Here is a 15,487-nt window from a genome sequence, read left to right on the forward strand (position 1 = left end):
GGGGCGTTAGGCACATAAGGACAGTACGTTGGGTAGTCCTGACCAAAATATATATAAAGGACTCCTCACCTCTTCACAATTAATTCATTCATCAATTCATTTCAATACTTCATTCTTTCTTCAGTTTCATAGTCTTATTAGGTACTTTACTTTCCTTAGAATTTAGAGAGAATATGATGAGAAAGTGAGATTTCGTTAGTCTTATTAGAACTTAGAATTTTCCTTAGTCTTATTAGGTACTTTATTCTACACTTGAATAGTAATTAGTTAATTTTACTTTTGTAAATCAAAATAAGTTTTCCATTATTATTGATCTAAAATTAAAGTATGATCAACATTTCTATTGCATTTCCTTATTGGATCGATATAGCTCTATATTATACTACAATTGAATGTTAAAAGAGACTGAGAGTAAATATAGTAAATGACAAATTCCTTGTAAATAAATTCTTTTCTTTGTTGAACCGAAATCTAATGCTCTCATCTTATTTTCCATTTCAATAGTCATTACACCATCCACCATTCATATTTAATTATCATTGATTTTTCAAAAAAAGTAATACAAATTAATGATTAATAATATGCTTAATGTATATAAATTTTTACATTAACAACCATTCATATTACACTCTATAATGAAACTCACAAGTTTTAGTAGTAAGATCCTTTATATGTATCACAATTTCACATTCAAAATATTTTATAAGAAGACAAAAAGCCATCAATGTGTTAATCTAATGGTGTAAGGTCTTATTGAATCCTCAAGGTCAGGGATTCGGTTCTTGGGAGCAACTTGTTAGGAGGAACATCCACGAACCCTAAATGAGATTAGTTCATTACTAAAAAATGTAAGATAATACTCTTAGTAGTACCAAAAAAGAAGACAAAAAGCCAAAAAAGTTGAAGAAATTTAGAAAGTCTAGGTTCCCCCATGTTTACTATCAACTTTATATTTTTGAAGGCATTTACTATCACTCTTATACTTTACAATACAAAATTATGTCAAATGCTCTTCACTCTTATTTTAGTTTTATTGCACTACACCACTTATAATAATTGCTCAAATGTGAAAAACTAAAAAAGGTGAAACAAATTTGTTAACAACTGGATTTAGAAAGAATAAGAATAGATGACGAAGAATGATTGAAGATCAATTGTGATCTTGAATTATTTCTTTATTGCAAGATTGAAAATTAAATTTGAAATTTACACTTTGAGAAGTAAATCTCTAAGTCTAACTAATTTCCAAATCAATTAGTTTTCCCTCTAATTCTAACTTTATGAAAAGATACCCCAACTATAACAACTCCTTTCTATTTATAGTCTTCCCCTCCTAACTACTTTTAATTGTTTTATTACACAACCCTACCCCTCCTTTACACTTTGAGCATGTTCCTCCTAACATACACATTCTTAATAAAAAGTTTATTTATATTCCTAACATACACATTCTTCAACAATGATACGTGGAATACTAGATGTTGTTTAGCATGATTAGGCATCTTTAACTTGTATGCAACTGTGCCCACTCTACTGATTATTTGTTATGGCCTATAATACTTAACAACCAACTTAGCAACAGGTCTAGCAGTCAATGATTTCATCTTATAGGGTTGAATCTTAAGATAAACTCAATCCCTTCCTAGAACTCTACATGTCTTCTATATCTATCAGCCTGCTTTTTCATTTGATTTTGAGCCCTTAACAAATTATGCTTAAGTTCTCCAAGAATCGCATCTCTTCTTTGTAGCAACTAATTTGCCTCCTATACTTGAATGGAAATTCCCCAACATTAATCAATATAGGAGAATCTCTACCATAGAGAGCTTCAAGGGAATCATCCCTGTGGAGCTATGATAAGTGGAGTTATACCAAAATTCAGCCTATGATAACCATTGCACGCACTGTTTAGATATTGGCCCCACAAAACATCTCAAGTACCCTTCCAAACACCTATTTACCACCCCTGTTTGACCATCAATCTGGGGATGGTAAGATATGATAAGTTTCAACTGAGTGTTAGTCATCCTGAATAATTCCTTCCAAAAGTTGCTTAGGAAGACTAGATCTCTGTAGAGTCTACAGAAGGGGAAAATCATATAGCTTCACCACCTCATTCAGAAACAAAACAACTACTTCTTTGGCAGAGAAAAGGTGCTCCACTGCATAGAAATGGACATATTCAGTGAGCCTATCAACCATTACAAAGATAGTGTCCTTACCCTGAGACTTAAGAAACCCTCCAATTAAATTCATTGAGATGTCCATCCAAACCTGAGTTGGAATTGGTAATGGCTGCAATAACCCTCCAGGAGTTAGAGTTGAATGTTTATTCCTCTGACAGATATCACACTCCTCCACAAACTTCTTGATATCCTTCTTCAACCCCACTTAATATAGACAACTTGCTACTCTTTTGTAAGTTCTAAAAAATCCAGAATGGCCACCCATAGGAGTCTCATGATACTCCTTAAGGATGTTAGGAATTCTACTAGAATTTATGGCCAACACTAACCTTCACTTATTCAGTAACAACCTTCTTTTGTACTAAAAACCCTCACGTATCCCTGGCGCTATGGAAAGATCATGAATCACATGTTTCCATCTTGGATCTTGTGCTACTTCTCGAGTCCAATCCTCCCTGTCAGTCATTGATACTAATGACAAAGCAGCATAATTTCTCTTTTAGGCAATGCATTTGCCACTGAATTTTCCCTTCCTGGTTTGAATTGGATCTCAAAGTCCATCCCAATCAGTTTTATAGCCCATTTATATTGCTCTTATGTGAATAACCTTTGGCCAGTAAGGAATTTGAGGCTCATTCGGACAGTTTTAATGATGAAGTGCCTTCCCAATAAGGAATTCCTTTGCTTGATGCATTTGTTTCTACCACAAAGGTCTAAGATAAATCAGTCATTGCTAACAAGGGTAGACTAGTCATAGTAGCCTTCAAGGCCTCAAAAGTTGTAGTAGCCTCATTAGTCCACTTGAACCCATCTTTCTTCAACAACTTAGTAAAGGGTTTAACAATCCTCCATAATTTCTGGCAAACTTTCTATAGTACCCAATGAGACCGAAGAACCTTCTTAATCCTTTAATGTCTCTTGGTATTGGCCAAGAACACATGGCCTCCACCTTTGTTTGGTTTGCTTTCACTCCTTGTCCTGAAATGACATGGCCCATATACTCTAGTCTCTCTTGAGCAAAGGTATATTTCTTCTTGTTAGCCTTGAGGGAATGGACTTGCAACACTTCTAAGACCAACTGCAAGTGCTCTACATGAGTTGTGATGTCTCTGCTAAATACCAGAATGTCATCAAAGAAGACTAGGACAAATTTTCTAAGGTATGACTTCAATACTTCATTCATCAAGGCTTGGGAAGTGGAGGGTGCATTGGCGAGGCCAAAGGGCATAACCACAAACTCATAATGCCCCTCATGAGTTCTGAAACCAGTTTTCTCTATGTCTTGGTCCCTCATCCTAATCTAGTGGTAGCCAGATTTCAAGTTCAACTTAGAAAAAATATGAGCCCCTCCAAACTCATCCAACAGTTCCTCTATAATGGGGATGAGAAACTTGTTAGGAATGGTTATTTTATTTAGGGTTTTATAATCCACACATAATCTCCACCCTCCATCATTCTTTTTGACCAAAACCTGATACTTGACTAGATTAACTTACTTGTAACATCTCTACTACTAGTTTTTCAATTTCAGTTTTCTAGTAGTGAGGGTATTTATAAGGTCTGAGATTGGGTATGTTCACCCTTCCTTAAGCTAAATGGCATGATCATGTCCCATTCTGGGAGGTAGGCCTTCAAGGTCAACAAATACCCCTTCAAACTGTTGCAGGACTGTTACCACTTCCTCTAGAACAACAGAAGAAGGAACAGAAGTGACCTCAGATTCGGTACAATGCAGCAGCAGCCTCTCCCCTTCATCCTTCAACACTTGCATAAATGCTCCAAAGGAAAGTTGAGTCTCAGTTAAGGCTGGGTCTCCTCTAATTTTATGGACATTCCCTTCTCTTCTTAAAGTCAACTCTAGCTTACCAAAGTCTGCATGTACCTCCCCTAAGTCAACTAGCCATTCCAAGCTCATTACAACATCAACCTCCTTAACTCAAACAAGTAGAATTCATGGGTGACCTCTATGCCCTGCAACATTAACTTCAATTGAGCACACTTCCCCTAACAATGCACCTTATGCTCATCTTCTACTCCAACCACATACCTTGGAGTGACTTCAGTCTCCAAATGTAATTGATCCACTACCTTTGAGGAAATAAAATTGTGGAAAACACCACAATCAATGAGGATGACCACCTCCCTACCTTCAAACAACCAGCCACCATCCAAAAGTTGGTAGAGGTTAAGCATGCCATAGCCCATAGAGACACTTGGAGTGAGTGCATATTAGCCACCATAGACTCTTCATTGTCCAACTCTTCTTCCTTCTCCTCCTCCTCTAACAAGATCATCTTAAACTGCCTATTCTTGCATCTATGATCTTTATCATATGGCTCATCACACCTAAAGCACAACCTCTTCTCCCTCAACTTAACTATAGTTAGGTGTTTAAACACTCCCCCTCTATTCCTACTACTACCAATTGATTGGGTACTACTCATGTTGACAGAGGCACTCCCAATAGAAGATTGGTTAGGTTTTTTCTCCATCCTAGTTTTGAATTCAATAGTTACAGATCTACTAGGAATATTAGATCTAGTAAAACCTGCATATCTAGCATAATTGCTATTGTTCACCTTCCTCTACAATATTACATTTTTTTCCTCTATCATAAGAGATTTGTGGATTACCTTAGTTAGATTGGGATTTTCATACAACCTTACTTCAGCCGTAACCTTTTCTTCGAGCTCATTCAAGAAAATCCCTTTGACAAAATCTGGATCAATCTCCCTAGGAGCTCCCACATACTTTTCAAACTCTTCTACATAATCCTGCATTGTTCTTAGCTGCTTTAAAGCCAACAATTTCTCAAAAGGGTTCTGCACCATGGAAGGTTGGAACCTTCTAACCATAGCCAATTTAAAACCCTCCCAAGATGGTTGAGGGTTGCATCTGCTCCACCAGTGATACCAACTAAGGGCCTTCCCTTGAAGAGTCATCAAGGTAGCCTGCATTTTCTCCTCTTCAGTCACCTCTTTTAGCAAGAAGTACCTTTGTAGCCTATGAGTCCACCCAAAAGCATCATCCCCTGAAAAGATGAGAATTTTCAGCTTCCTCCATCTCTCATTTCCAAGATTGTCCCTTACATCATGTTCACTTCCTTCATCACGAGCATTAGGAACCCTAACTCTGGTGGTGAGTTGAGTTAGTGTCTCCTCTAATCTTTTCTTCCTTGCCTAATTCAATTCAATGTGAATGCATTCTTCTTCTCTTTCCTTTCTAATCTCTTCATGTTCTTGGACCCAACCTTCAACGTTTCATGTCATCCCTCTTATGGAAACCATGTGTAGAAATTCTCCTCAAAAGCGTGTGATAAGGGCACTAAGATGATGCTCTAATACTAGTGTTAAGAACTGGATTTAGAAAGAATAGGAATAGATGAAGAAGAATGGATTCAAGATCAATTGTGATCTTAAATTATTTCTTTATTGCAAGATTGAAAATCAAATATAAAATTTACACTTTGAGATATAGATCCTTAAGTCTAACTGATTTCCAAATCAGGTAGCTTTCCCTCCAATTCTAGCTTTCTAAAAAGATACCCCAACTATAACAACTACTTTCTATTTATAACCTTCCCCTCCTAACTACTTTTAACTGATTTATTACACAACCCTGCCCTTCCTTTACACTTTGGGTCTATTCCTCCTAACATACACATAAGATATTTATTTCTATTCCTAACAAAATTCCCTTCTTTAAGGTGTGATTTCATCATTTTCAAAACATAATTTATTACTAAGCAAAACAAATAGACAAACACATCTCCCTTTCGTCTTTTGACATTCCTTCTTACATGAGTTTTCCATTGAAATGCAACTTACTGGAGTCATCTTCTGCTGCTAGTTCTGAAATTGATTCACCTAGTTGAGCCCAAATCACCAACTATTTTTTTCTCTATTATTTCTTAGATTGAAATTGTAGGTGAAAATTGGATTCATTCCTAGTAAGGAATTAAGGCAAGACCCGGAGAGAACAGATTCATAAAAGAACCAATTGGTACACAAACCAATTCACAATTCCCAATTGACCAAAATTTGTTTGGATCTCACAATTCTATAAACTAAATTGTGGCAACAAACAGATAGCTCCTTGCCATCATTATTCAGCAATAAATTTTAACATTTGCATGGGCAAGGATGATTATGTTTAATATAAGGAATGTTTTGAAAACATTTAAGAGAAAATGACGCAGTAGTTATTAATACAAACTATTCAAATATTCCAAGGAATTAAATAGATTTAGTTTCCAAAATATTATGTTGGATATATTCAAATGTGAAATCTTACATTGGACATGAGAGGATGAACTGAAAAGTTTATAAGTATAAAAGACTCATTAAACCATTACCTTAAAGTTTTGATTCAAGAATAATGTCTCACCATAGCTCTTCACTCTTCTCAAGTCAATATAATAATGGAACTCCCTAGTGACAGGAGACTTCTAGGCTACGACGGGTCAAACAGATTGAAAAATAAGATGTTACAAGGAGGGCCTGGAAACACTTGCTAAGTACAACAAAAAGCGCCATAATGCTATATTATAACGCATCATAATGCTTTATCATAAGGTGCCATAATACTTAATCTCACTGGGTGAAGTCGATTACATGAACCGAACAATGTCATAATGCTATATCATAAATCATGATCATTGACAAAACATTAATTTGAAGATTTTTCCAATCATTTCGCCTATTATTTTTCTTGGCCTCCCTTTCCCTCTAGGAATTAGACCAACCTCCACTTGATCTACTCTTCTTAGTGAGGATTCTACCGGTCTCTTCCAAACATGTCCAAACCACATAAGGTGTAATTCTACCGTATTTTATATATTCGGAACTACTCAAACTTTCTACCTAATACATTAATTTCTAATCCTATTTTGTCTAATGTATCCACTCATCTAATGCAACATTCTCATATCTGCTACATATGATTTAATATCTTATTAACATTTTACCACCCAAGAATAATGATAACCATAACATATATGGCTGATAACTGCTGAACTCTTTATATATCCATTCTTACAAGCTAAGAAATCCTTTCTTTTTCTTATCTAGAATGTCACAACACACAACACAATGTTCATTGTGCCTAGGGTGCAATATATGAATATGCGCATAGTGCTAAAAAGTTTCACACTTGAAAACAACCTGGAGTTACTACCTGACAGTAATAAACCTTACCTATGGTATTGCACAAAGCATTGATCTGCCAAGTGGATGCAAAACAAAAATCAGAGACAAATCTCGGTTTTTGTCCCATCTAGCTGGAGGGAATCATTTCTGCACTTGGCTCTGCAATGAAGCAGGTTGCTGCTGTTGATTTTGACCTTTGGGAGGAATCTTGGATGCCATGAAACGTAATTCATTGGCAATCTCAGTGAAGGTTGGTCTTTCTGATGGCTCTGATGACCAGCACCTCTCCATCAAAAATCTCCATTCAGGATCACAAGATTCCGGAACTGGAGGCCGCAACGTGTTAGTTACAATACCACCTGAATCATGTTTGGAAAAACCCACAGCTTAATACCCAAAAAGCTAGTAAATAAGAATGTTAAGTATGAATTCAATTCTTGGATTACCGATGATAGCCCCATAGTGCAAATCAGCATATGGCTCTTCTCCAGTGAGGAGTTCCCACATGACAATACCAAAAGAAAACACATCAACCTGAAACACCAAATATTAGAACACAAACTAGTTTCGAGACCGAAAAAATATGAAAGAAGTATCTAAATACATTAATGGTTAAAATAGAAAAAGCATAAACCTTTTCTGAAACAAGGCTACTGCTTCCGCTAAGCAGTTCTGGGGCCATCCAAGGTAGAGTTCCTCTAACACCACCAGATATCAATGTCTGACATTTCACTTTGGATAGACCCAAGTCACCAACCTGGTATCAGAATCAGTAGTGTGAATAAATGAGCTATTAAACTCAATTGCTCCGTGCAACATACCCTAATATAGTATAATATTATTTTGGAAAAAAGATGTTGCTTAATGTTAAGAGGTGAGGATAATTCCAAATCTAGGTGATCATAGTGCTAATTGCACTGCATATGTGACCACGAAAACTGAATAAAATGTTGGGCAGATTTGGATAAGCAAATATGGATGGACAGCACATTAATTTGACACTACAAATATTCATATGGTCAAAAGCTTAATGCAGAACAATGAAGCAACCGAAATATATAATGAGCATAACTTGCCACAAATCCACAATAGTCGAAGTAATCTAAATATTTGCATCACAAAAAGCACAATGTGGAAAGCACAGGGAAGAGAGAGAACATGGTGCGAGCATGGAAAAACCTATCTACTCTGGCTTATTAGAAGATCTTGATTCATATCTATGATAGGAACTATCGGAATAAAAAATGATTTAGTTTTTATTTTAATACAACAACATGACCTCATCACCATCACATGCAACACCATAGAAATAAATATTCATAAAAATTAGAAAAATCATCTCAAATCCATCGTGTATTTCACATGTATAAGGATAGTAATCAAAGTATTAGGGTGAAAATTCAAAAAACTCACAAATCCTCTAAATTACAAAGTATCATCTATTTCTCATGTCGAAGGATAGTAGTCAATAGAAGCAAGAAGTGAAAGCTCAAAAACTCACAAATCCTCTAAATTACGAAGTACCCTACTGACATAATGGTTCCAACAATGTACTGTCCCTCCCCTTTCCCAATATCCAAAATCAATGGTAGTAGCATCCTAGGAAAGAATGGTAGCACCGAATTAATCAAAAGCCACAGTCAACCAAAGCTAGCAAGCTAACAAGCCCTAGGCTATAGTGGTGGAGCATGTGGTTTGACTGTCAATATCATAGACAGAAGTGTGCAAAGAAACTACAAATGCAGCATCATCATTCATTGAACTTTTGCCAACTGTGGTGTGTTCTGGTGTTCCAGACTTTAGCAAAATGAGTATTCAAGTTATAAATGTCTCCACACTTTAACAACTCCTCTTTAATAGCAACATGGATTTCCAAATATTTCCTATAAAAACAGGACAATGTAATGGGGAAAGATAACAAGATAACCACCTTGACAAAGGACTAATATATGCATGGAAGTGTAATAATTTGTTTCCAACTAAAGAGTCACAATGAGTGTCCAAGAACCACAATACAAATTGCATGATGATGAAAGAAGACAGCTTAGATGCAACTAATATTTTACTCTCCATGGTTATTTCTCTGTTTCATACTGATCCACTCCCTCACTTTCACTCACAGAAACAGTAGAAAAATCTGAATATGCAAAGTATTATTCGAGTTGACAATGGAAAAAGTAGATAATGAATGATCCTCACAAGATGAGAATTCACCCCTAGCTTAAGGCTTGATACAGGTACTCCATTGTCACAAGGAAAAATCCTACTTACACCCATTCCCCTAAAAGACTCCTCCTATATACCTCCTCACCTCACTTTCTCTCCCCATGGGGAACTAACCAACATTCTCTTTCATATGCTCTTCGCCCTTACATTTCAGCCGAAACTCTCTAGCATCCTTTTTTCCTGACTATCCCATTAACTACTTGGGGCGTTGACACTTGATCTATTCAGTGGTGTGGATTCTTAAAACACACAAATCAGAACCCACACACTCAGAGATAACAGTTTATATTCCTGAGATTTTAGTGGGAATGTGCCAGCATCTTCAAGTCTAGGACTTGGCACTATAACCTCAAATAAATGACCTTCATTATTAGTTTCATATCACTCCTGTAGTCACTATAGGGAGAATACTGCAGATCTGCAAAGACAAAGTGCTTTAAAACTATATTGTTATGAACAACCTTCCAATTATGATATTAATATATTACATTATTACTAACTCTTTTTAAATATACAGGTCATGCCTAGCTAGACCTCAAATACAGTTAATCAAATATAAAAAGGGGGGAGATCTGGTTAAGTAAAATAGTAAATGGATATCTTCTGAAGTCATTATATTCATGCATAGTCAGTATAAAATACCACACTCCTAATATCATTCCTTTTTATGAGTCAAATTCCTTAAATCATAGTGGGCACATCAAAATTATCAATCTATCCCATCAATCCCATCATGCACCTCAAACAAAACCACCCCAGCATATCCAAAGACTCATCTTCACGACTTCACAAAACAACAGAACAGGTTAATTGAATGTTACATTTTGCTCTGGACATATCAAACCATCACAATGAATTGATAATAACCTCAGTATATGGAAGTTGGAGCATTAATTGTTTATCTTCTTATATATAAAATAAGGAGATGCGTTTTTACTACATATGGAAACAGCAGGACAAGAATACAAATATGACCAATATCAGTATCAAAAAATTTAACCTTGCATATTGGGCGGTGTGGATCTCGGAGATTCACAAGCAAGTTGTCACTTTTCAAGTCAAAATGTACTATGTTTTTTCCATGCAGGTACTCCATGCCAAATGCCGCATCCATTGCAATCAAATGACGCTTGCGCTTATCACAATTCCTGATATGATCACACAAATATCAAATATTTATCATTATCGAAACAATTATATATTAAACACATGAACAAGCTACCTCTCATTCTTCTGTAACGCATTTCTTAGAGAACCATTAACCATATACTCTGTTACTGTTGCTACAGAACCTCCTGGGCCATCAAGCACAACACCATAGAAAGCTACCACATTTGGATGGTGCAGGTCAGCAAGCTTAATTGCCTCGTTCCAAAAGTCAGCTCTCTGCTTGATGCATAAACCAGACAGAAAGATGTAACCAAGTTAGTTAGTTAGTTAGCGAAGAGAGTAGGGGACAATAGACATTAATATTGAGATACAGAGTACAGACCAAGCGCTCTTGCTCTGAAGGCTTTCCAGCAAAACACCTATCATTAATCCGCTTAATTGCAACATCAGTACCCCTCCATTTTCCATGATATACAGTACCGAAGGTCCCAGAACCCAATTCTATAAGCTCTTCAAGGTCATAATTCTTTATAACCTAACAAATTTCAACAGCAATGTTTTAGATTAGCTGAGCTGGAACTATGAAAAAACAGAAGAAAACATTCAACCTGCAATGATCCAATATCTGATGCTGGAAAGCCAAAATTTGCTTTCTCTGGTAGCTTTGTCTTGACAACCTACAAGGTAAAAGGCAATGATATTTGTAAGGATAATGATGATGATGATCACACGTGAATGACAGCAGGATGGGAAGTGGCAAAAGGTGGTTAATTTTGGGGAGTTTTCCTTCACTTACGAGACGAGAACATAAATATCGAGGAATGTGTAAAAAAACCTACGTGAGTTTTATCGGTACATTGTATATCAATTAGATTAGTTTGAGATTCTCTATTATCAATATCTTCATGATTGGACACATCTCTGGCATGCAAGTCAGGATTTGAAGGAGTGCTTGAGTGCAGAACAGAAGCAGCTACACCTTCAGCAACAGCTTGAAGCTGTTGGTTCTGTCGGTCTTCTGATGAACCTTTTAAAAGAGAAACCAAATCACAATGATTATGTGCTACGGGACATCATCAATAAAGTAATGAAATATAGTATAATTCTAACAATTTACAGACCCTTAGAGGATTGAACGTCGTCTGAAGTTAAATTCTGTCTGAGCGTCTGGTATAGGCCTTCATCCAATTGAGATTCTAAATTTTGTTCCCCACTGTTCCCAGGATTCTCACCAAACTGATTCTTATAAGGATAAGTTTCTTTCTTCAACGCAATATTTTTAGGTCTGGGTGGCGGAAAGTAGGTGCCATGTAGATTCCATGGGTCCTGATTACTAAAAAGGGAGCTTGAAGAATCCTGCTCATTTCCAAACCTTACAGATGGTAAAATCGAAGAAGAAATTGAATCATCCTGGTGATGGTTTCCACTACTTGGTTGAAGATTTGATCCTGGAAGGCCCCAAACAGGGGGTTGTGCAACCTCACTATGTTCAACTGGCATGCAATTATTTCCATATGAAATTCCCATAGTAGAACTAGGAAGCACATTCATCATCTGAATTTGATTTCCATCAACAGTCAATTTAGACTCGCCAAGGTTGTTATCCAGAAACACCCCTTTCTTCTCTACGGCATGCTGAGTGTTGTAATCAAGTTTATCATTATTTACATGGATTTCAGGATTACCTAAGTTGAGGACGCCCACCCTTCCATCAACAGCTTTAAGATGATCCTGTGTGATCCAATTCCCAACAGCATCTGCTTTCGAAACAATGCTAGCCAGTTCATTAGTATGTTCTTGAGGAGATCCCTGAACCACACACTGAGAAGTTTCAATAGATGAGACACCGACTACAGGTATAGCATTAGTAACATTTTTATTCACAAACACATCCTCTTTAGCGCAGTTTTCAACTGGTACCACATGCTGGTTGATGACATCATAGGACAGTGGTGCTGTTCCCGTGAGCCCATGACTTTGTGACTGTTTTTCTACTGTTCTTCCAATTGCTTCCTGAATAATTGCATTCCTGGAATGATCAAACCCGTCTGGCTTTTGTATAAAATTCCTCTGACCTACAGGCTCCGGATCAAGATTATGATTGAGAGCAGTTGCATCAGCACGAGGTACTCCATCCGGTGATTCCAATATGTTAATGACCATGGGTCTGGACCCACCCACTTGTTCAACATTGCCTTCCTTCAATGGTGAAGTAACCAAAATCCTATTTGTTGCTTGAGCTTTTAAATTGTCCTCCACAGGGACACTATGGTAACTTGGAATTGAATCAGGAATCAGACCTGCAAAACTATTACGCTGATCCTGAATCACTGGATCTGAATGTGCATGAGGAAGTTTGTTCTGACACATATAACATTCCTCCACTCTTTGGACTTTCTCAGGGATCATTGCCGGTTGTTGAGGTAATAATGCATCAGTGAAAACAACATGCTCTGGTGGAGGAACCTGAACCCAGCGATAATTACCTCCAACTACGACAGGTGGGAATTGAACCGGGTAGGTGTTGTAGCTTTGTCCGGCTGGAAGATGGAGAATCCTTGCCCCTGATGTATTTTCATCATTATATTGGTCCAAACGATTTTGCTGTGGTTGAATCAATGGTTGTGGTTGAATAACATTTGGTCTTACACCAGCATGAGAAGTTGGCCGAGTCGTCATTTGCACCGCAGGGCCAGCGATCACCTGATGAGACACTAAACCGGGAGTACTATCATGAAACTGATGTTGAGAGTACAGAGACCCGGTATTACCTAATAGTTGAGAATTTGGAAAGCCCATCTGGGGATGCATCTTCACATAATCTGCTTGACTCATAACTTCGTGTCGAGGATCGACTAAAGGCTGCAAATAAGGTGCAGGAAGTGGAATTTCCATTCCACCTTGCTGCAATCCAAATTGCTGCTGGGTTACAGTAGCAACAGATTTCTCTAACCCAATCTCATTCTGGAAAGGTGAAGTACTAGGATCAGAATTAGCAGCTGGCATGCACAATGAAACCGCAGAAGTGTCTGAGTACATTGATATGGCTGGCTCAGAAACCACCAAATTTGCAATAGCATCTTGAGAAACAGCACCCACAATCCCCTCAGGCGATAAAATATCAGACCTAGGTGCCCCACTGACATCCACTTGACCAGCATTCGAGCTATCACAGACCTCTATACCACTCAAGTCCGAATTTTGGGTCGATGCTGCACTTGTAAAACTCTCTTTTCTTATGAGTTTGCCACTAATCCCATCTGTAATTCCGTTCACAGCTTCAACATATTTCTGCCCACTATCCAGCAAGTCATCAAACTGTATCACACCAGAAGGATCGAGTTCGGAAGCAGAAAACAGAAACACCCTTAATTTAGCTGAACCATCAGGAGACCTCTCAACTAACCTTTCATACTCCTCTACCATATTTTCAAGATCATCGGTGCACGAAACAGAAACCAATGCATCAAGTTCCTCATCCGGGAGCTGATACTTGATAACCACAGGCTGGCCATAAGTATCAACCATCTTTTGCATCAAATCACCGAAACTCACATGTCTCTTTACACTTATGATCCTTGTCTGCCCTCCAACATATCTCAACATTCCATCACTAGGCCTAGGCAAAATCTTCCCACCATAACTACACATCAACTTCAATTTCTTCCCCGAAACCGAATCATCCCCACCCTCATCACTAACCTGTTGATCAACCCTTGTTGACACAACACCACCAACCTGATCACTAGCACTATTACTAATCACCTTTTCCTTACCCTGAAGAGCATTATCCAAACCATTACCCACAACAAGATTAACCAAATTCATAGGATACCCACCTTCACTCGGCACAACACAGCCCGAAACATCAACAACACCATTGCCACCAGCAATTGGATTGAGAAAACTATGACCATAGTTAAACCCAATAGCAGGGTTCATAGTGGGATGGGCAACCGGCACAGCAGGTCGAACACACCAATTACCACCGGAAGAAGCCACATTTTCATTTCCAATTCCAACCAAACCTGGAGGACTACCATAACACTCACCGGTTCGAACCGGAGCGAAACAACACTCTCCGGTTCGAACAGCGATCGTGCTTGTTGGCAAAACGAGTGGCTCTTGTGCTACGGTTCGGTTCATATTGGGAATGGAATTTTGATCAAACGCCATTGGCAACTACGAGAACTGATCAAAGATTCCAAATCGTATAGAAACAGTGAATCAAACACGAATAAAAAACAAATCACAAGAGAATTATTCAAAAATAGAATGATAAGTACATTGAAGTTGAGTGCGATAAAAAACCCTAAGATAAATTGGGAAGAAGAAAAAGGAGAGAGAAAGTAGCAGAAGCTAAACGGTGCAGTGTGAGAGTGATATGAGAGAGAGAGAGAGAGAGAGAAAACGGTTGATTTTGTTGAGTTCGGTGGAAACTCAGAATACGTAAAACGACAAAACAAATCGCGTTTTATTCCCAAAGAATCAGGGTTTTTCCTTTTTCTCTCATAGATGGAACTTTCTTTGTACTCGCAGTGTTCACTTTCTCTCTTCTACAAAGGAATCTTTCTAATTTTCTTTTAAATGATGGATTAATGCACGAAGCTGCCATATCATGAAGTTGGTAGAATACTGGACTGTATATCTGTGTTACATTTTTTAAAAATGAGTAATAATTAAATATGAATTATGTTTTTTCTTATTATTAAAGTTATTTCTTACTTTTTTTTATATTGAATTAATCTCTTCTTTCAGAGTGTGTGGATATCTCTCTAAATAAATATTATTTTCAGAAATCAAATTTTTAATTTTTTG

General features: G+C 37.4%; 1 protein-coding gene across 2 annotated transcripts; it reads right to left on the minus strand.

The window, feature by feature from the left end:
* Nucleotides 6,874-15,240, minus strand: LOC109349667. 2 transcript variants are annotated; one of them, XM_019590569.1, is made up of 9 exons: nt 11,977-15,240; nt 11,509-11,696; nt 11,278-11,346; nt 11,052-11,204; nt 10,782-10,945; nt 10,560-10,707; nt 7,968-8,090; nt 7,780-7,867; nt 6,874-7,692 (listed from the first exon to the last, which is right to left on the minus strand). In XM_019590569.1, exons 1-9 carry the CDS (start codon nt 14,843-14,845, stop codon nt 7,475-7,477), a joined length of 4,020 nt encoding a protein of 1,339 aa, XP_019446114.1. In that variant the 5' UTR covers nt 14,846-15,240; the 3' UTR covers nt 6,874-7,474. The 2 variants fall into 2 exon arrangements, with proteins under 2 accessions (XP_019446114.1, XP_019446113.1); XM_019590568.1 differs by having other exon boundaries at nt 11,791-15,240.

Source organism: Lupinus angustifolius, chromosome LG06 (assembly GCF_001865875.1).
Source record: "Lupinus angustifolius cultivar Tanjil chromosome LG06, LupAngTanjil_v1.0, whole genome shotgun sequence".
In the NCBI taxonomy this organism is placed as follows: domain Eukaryota; kingdom Viridiplantae; phylum Streptophyta; class Magnoliopsida; order Fabales; family Fabaceae; genus Lupinus; species Lupinus angustifolius.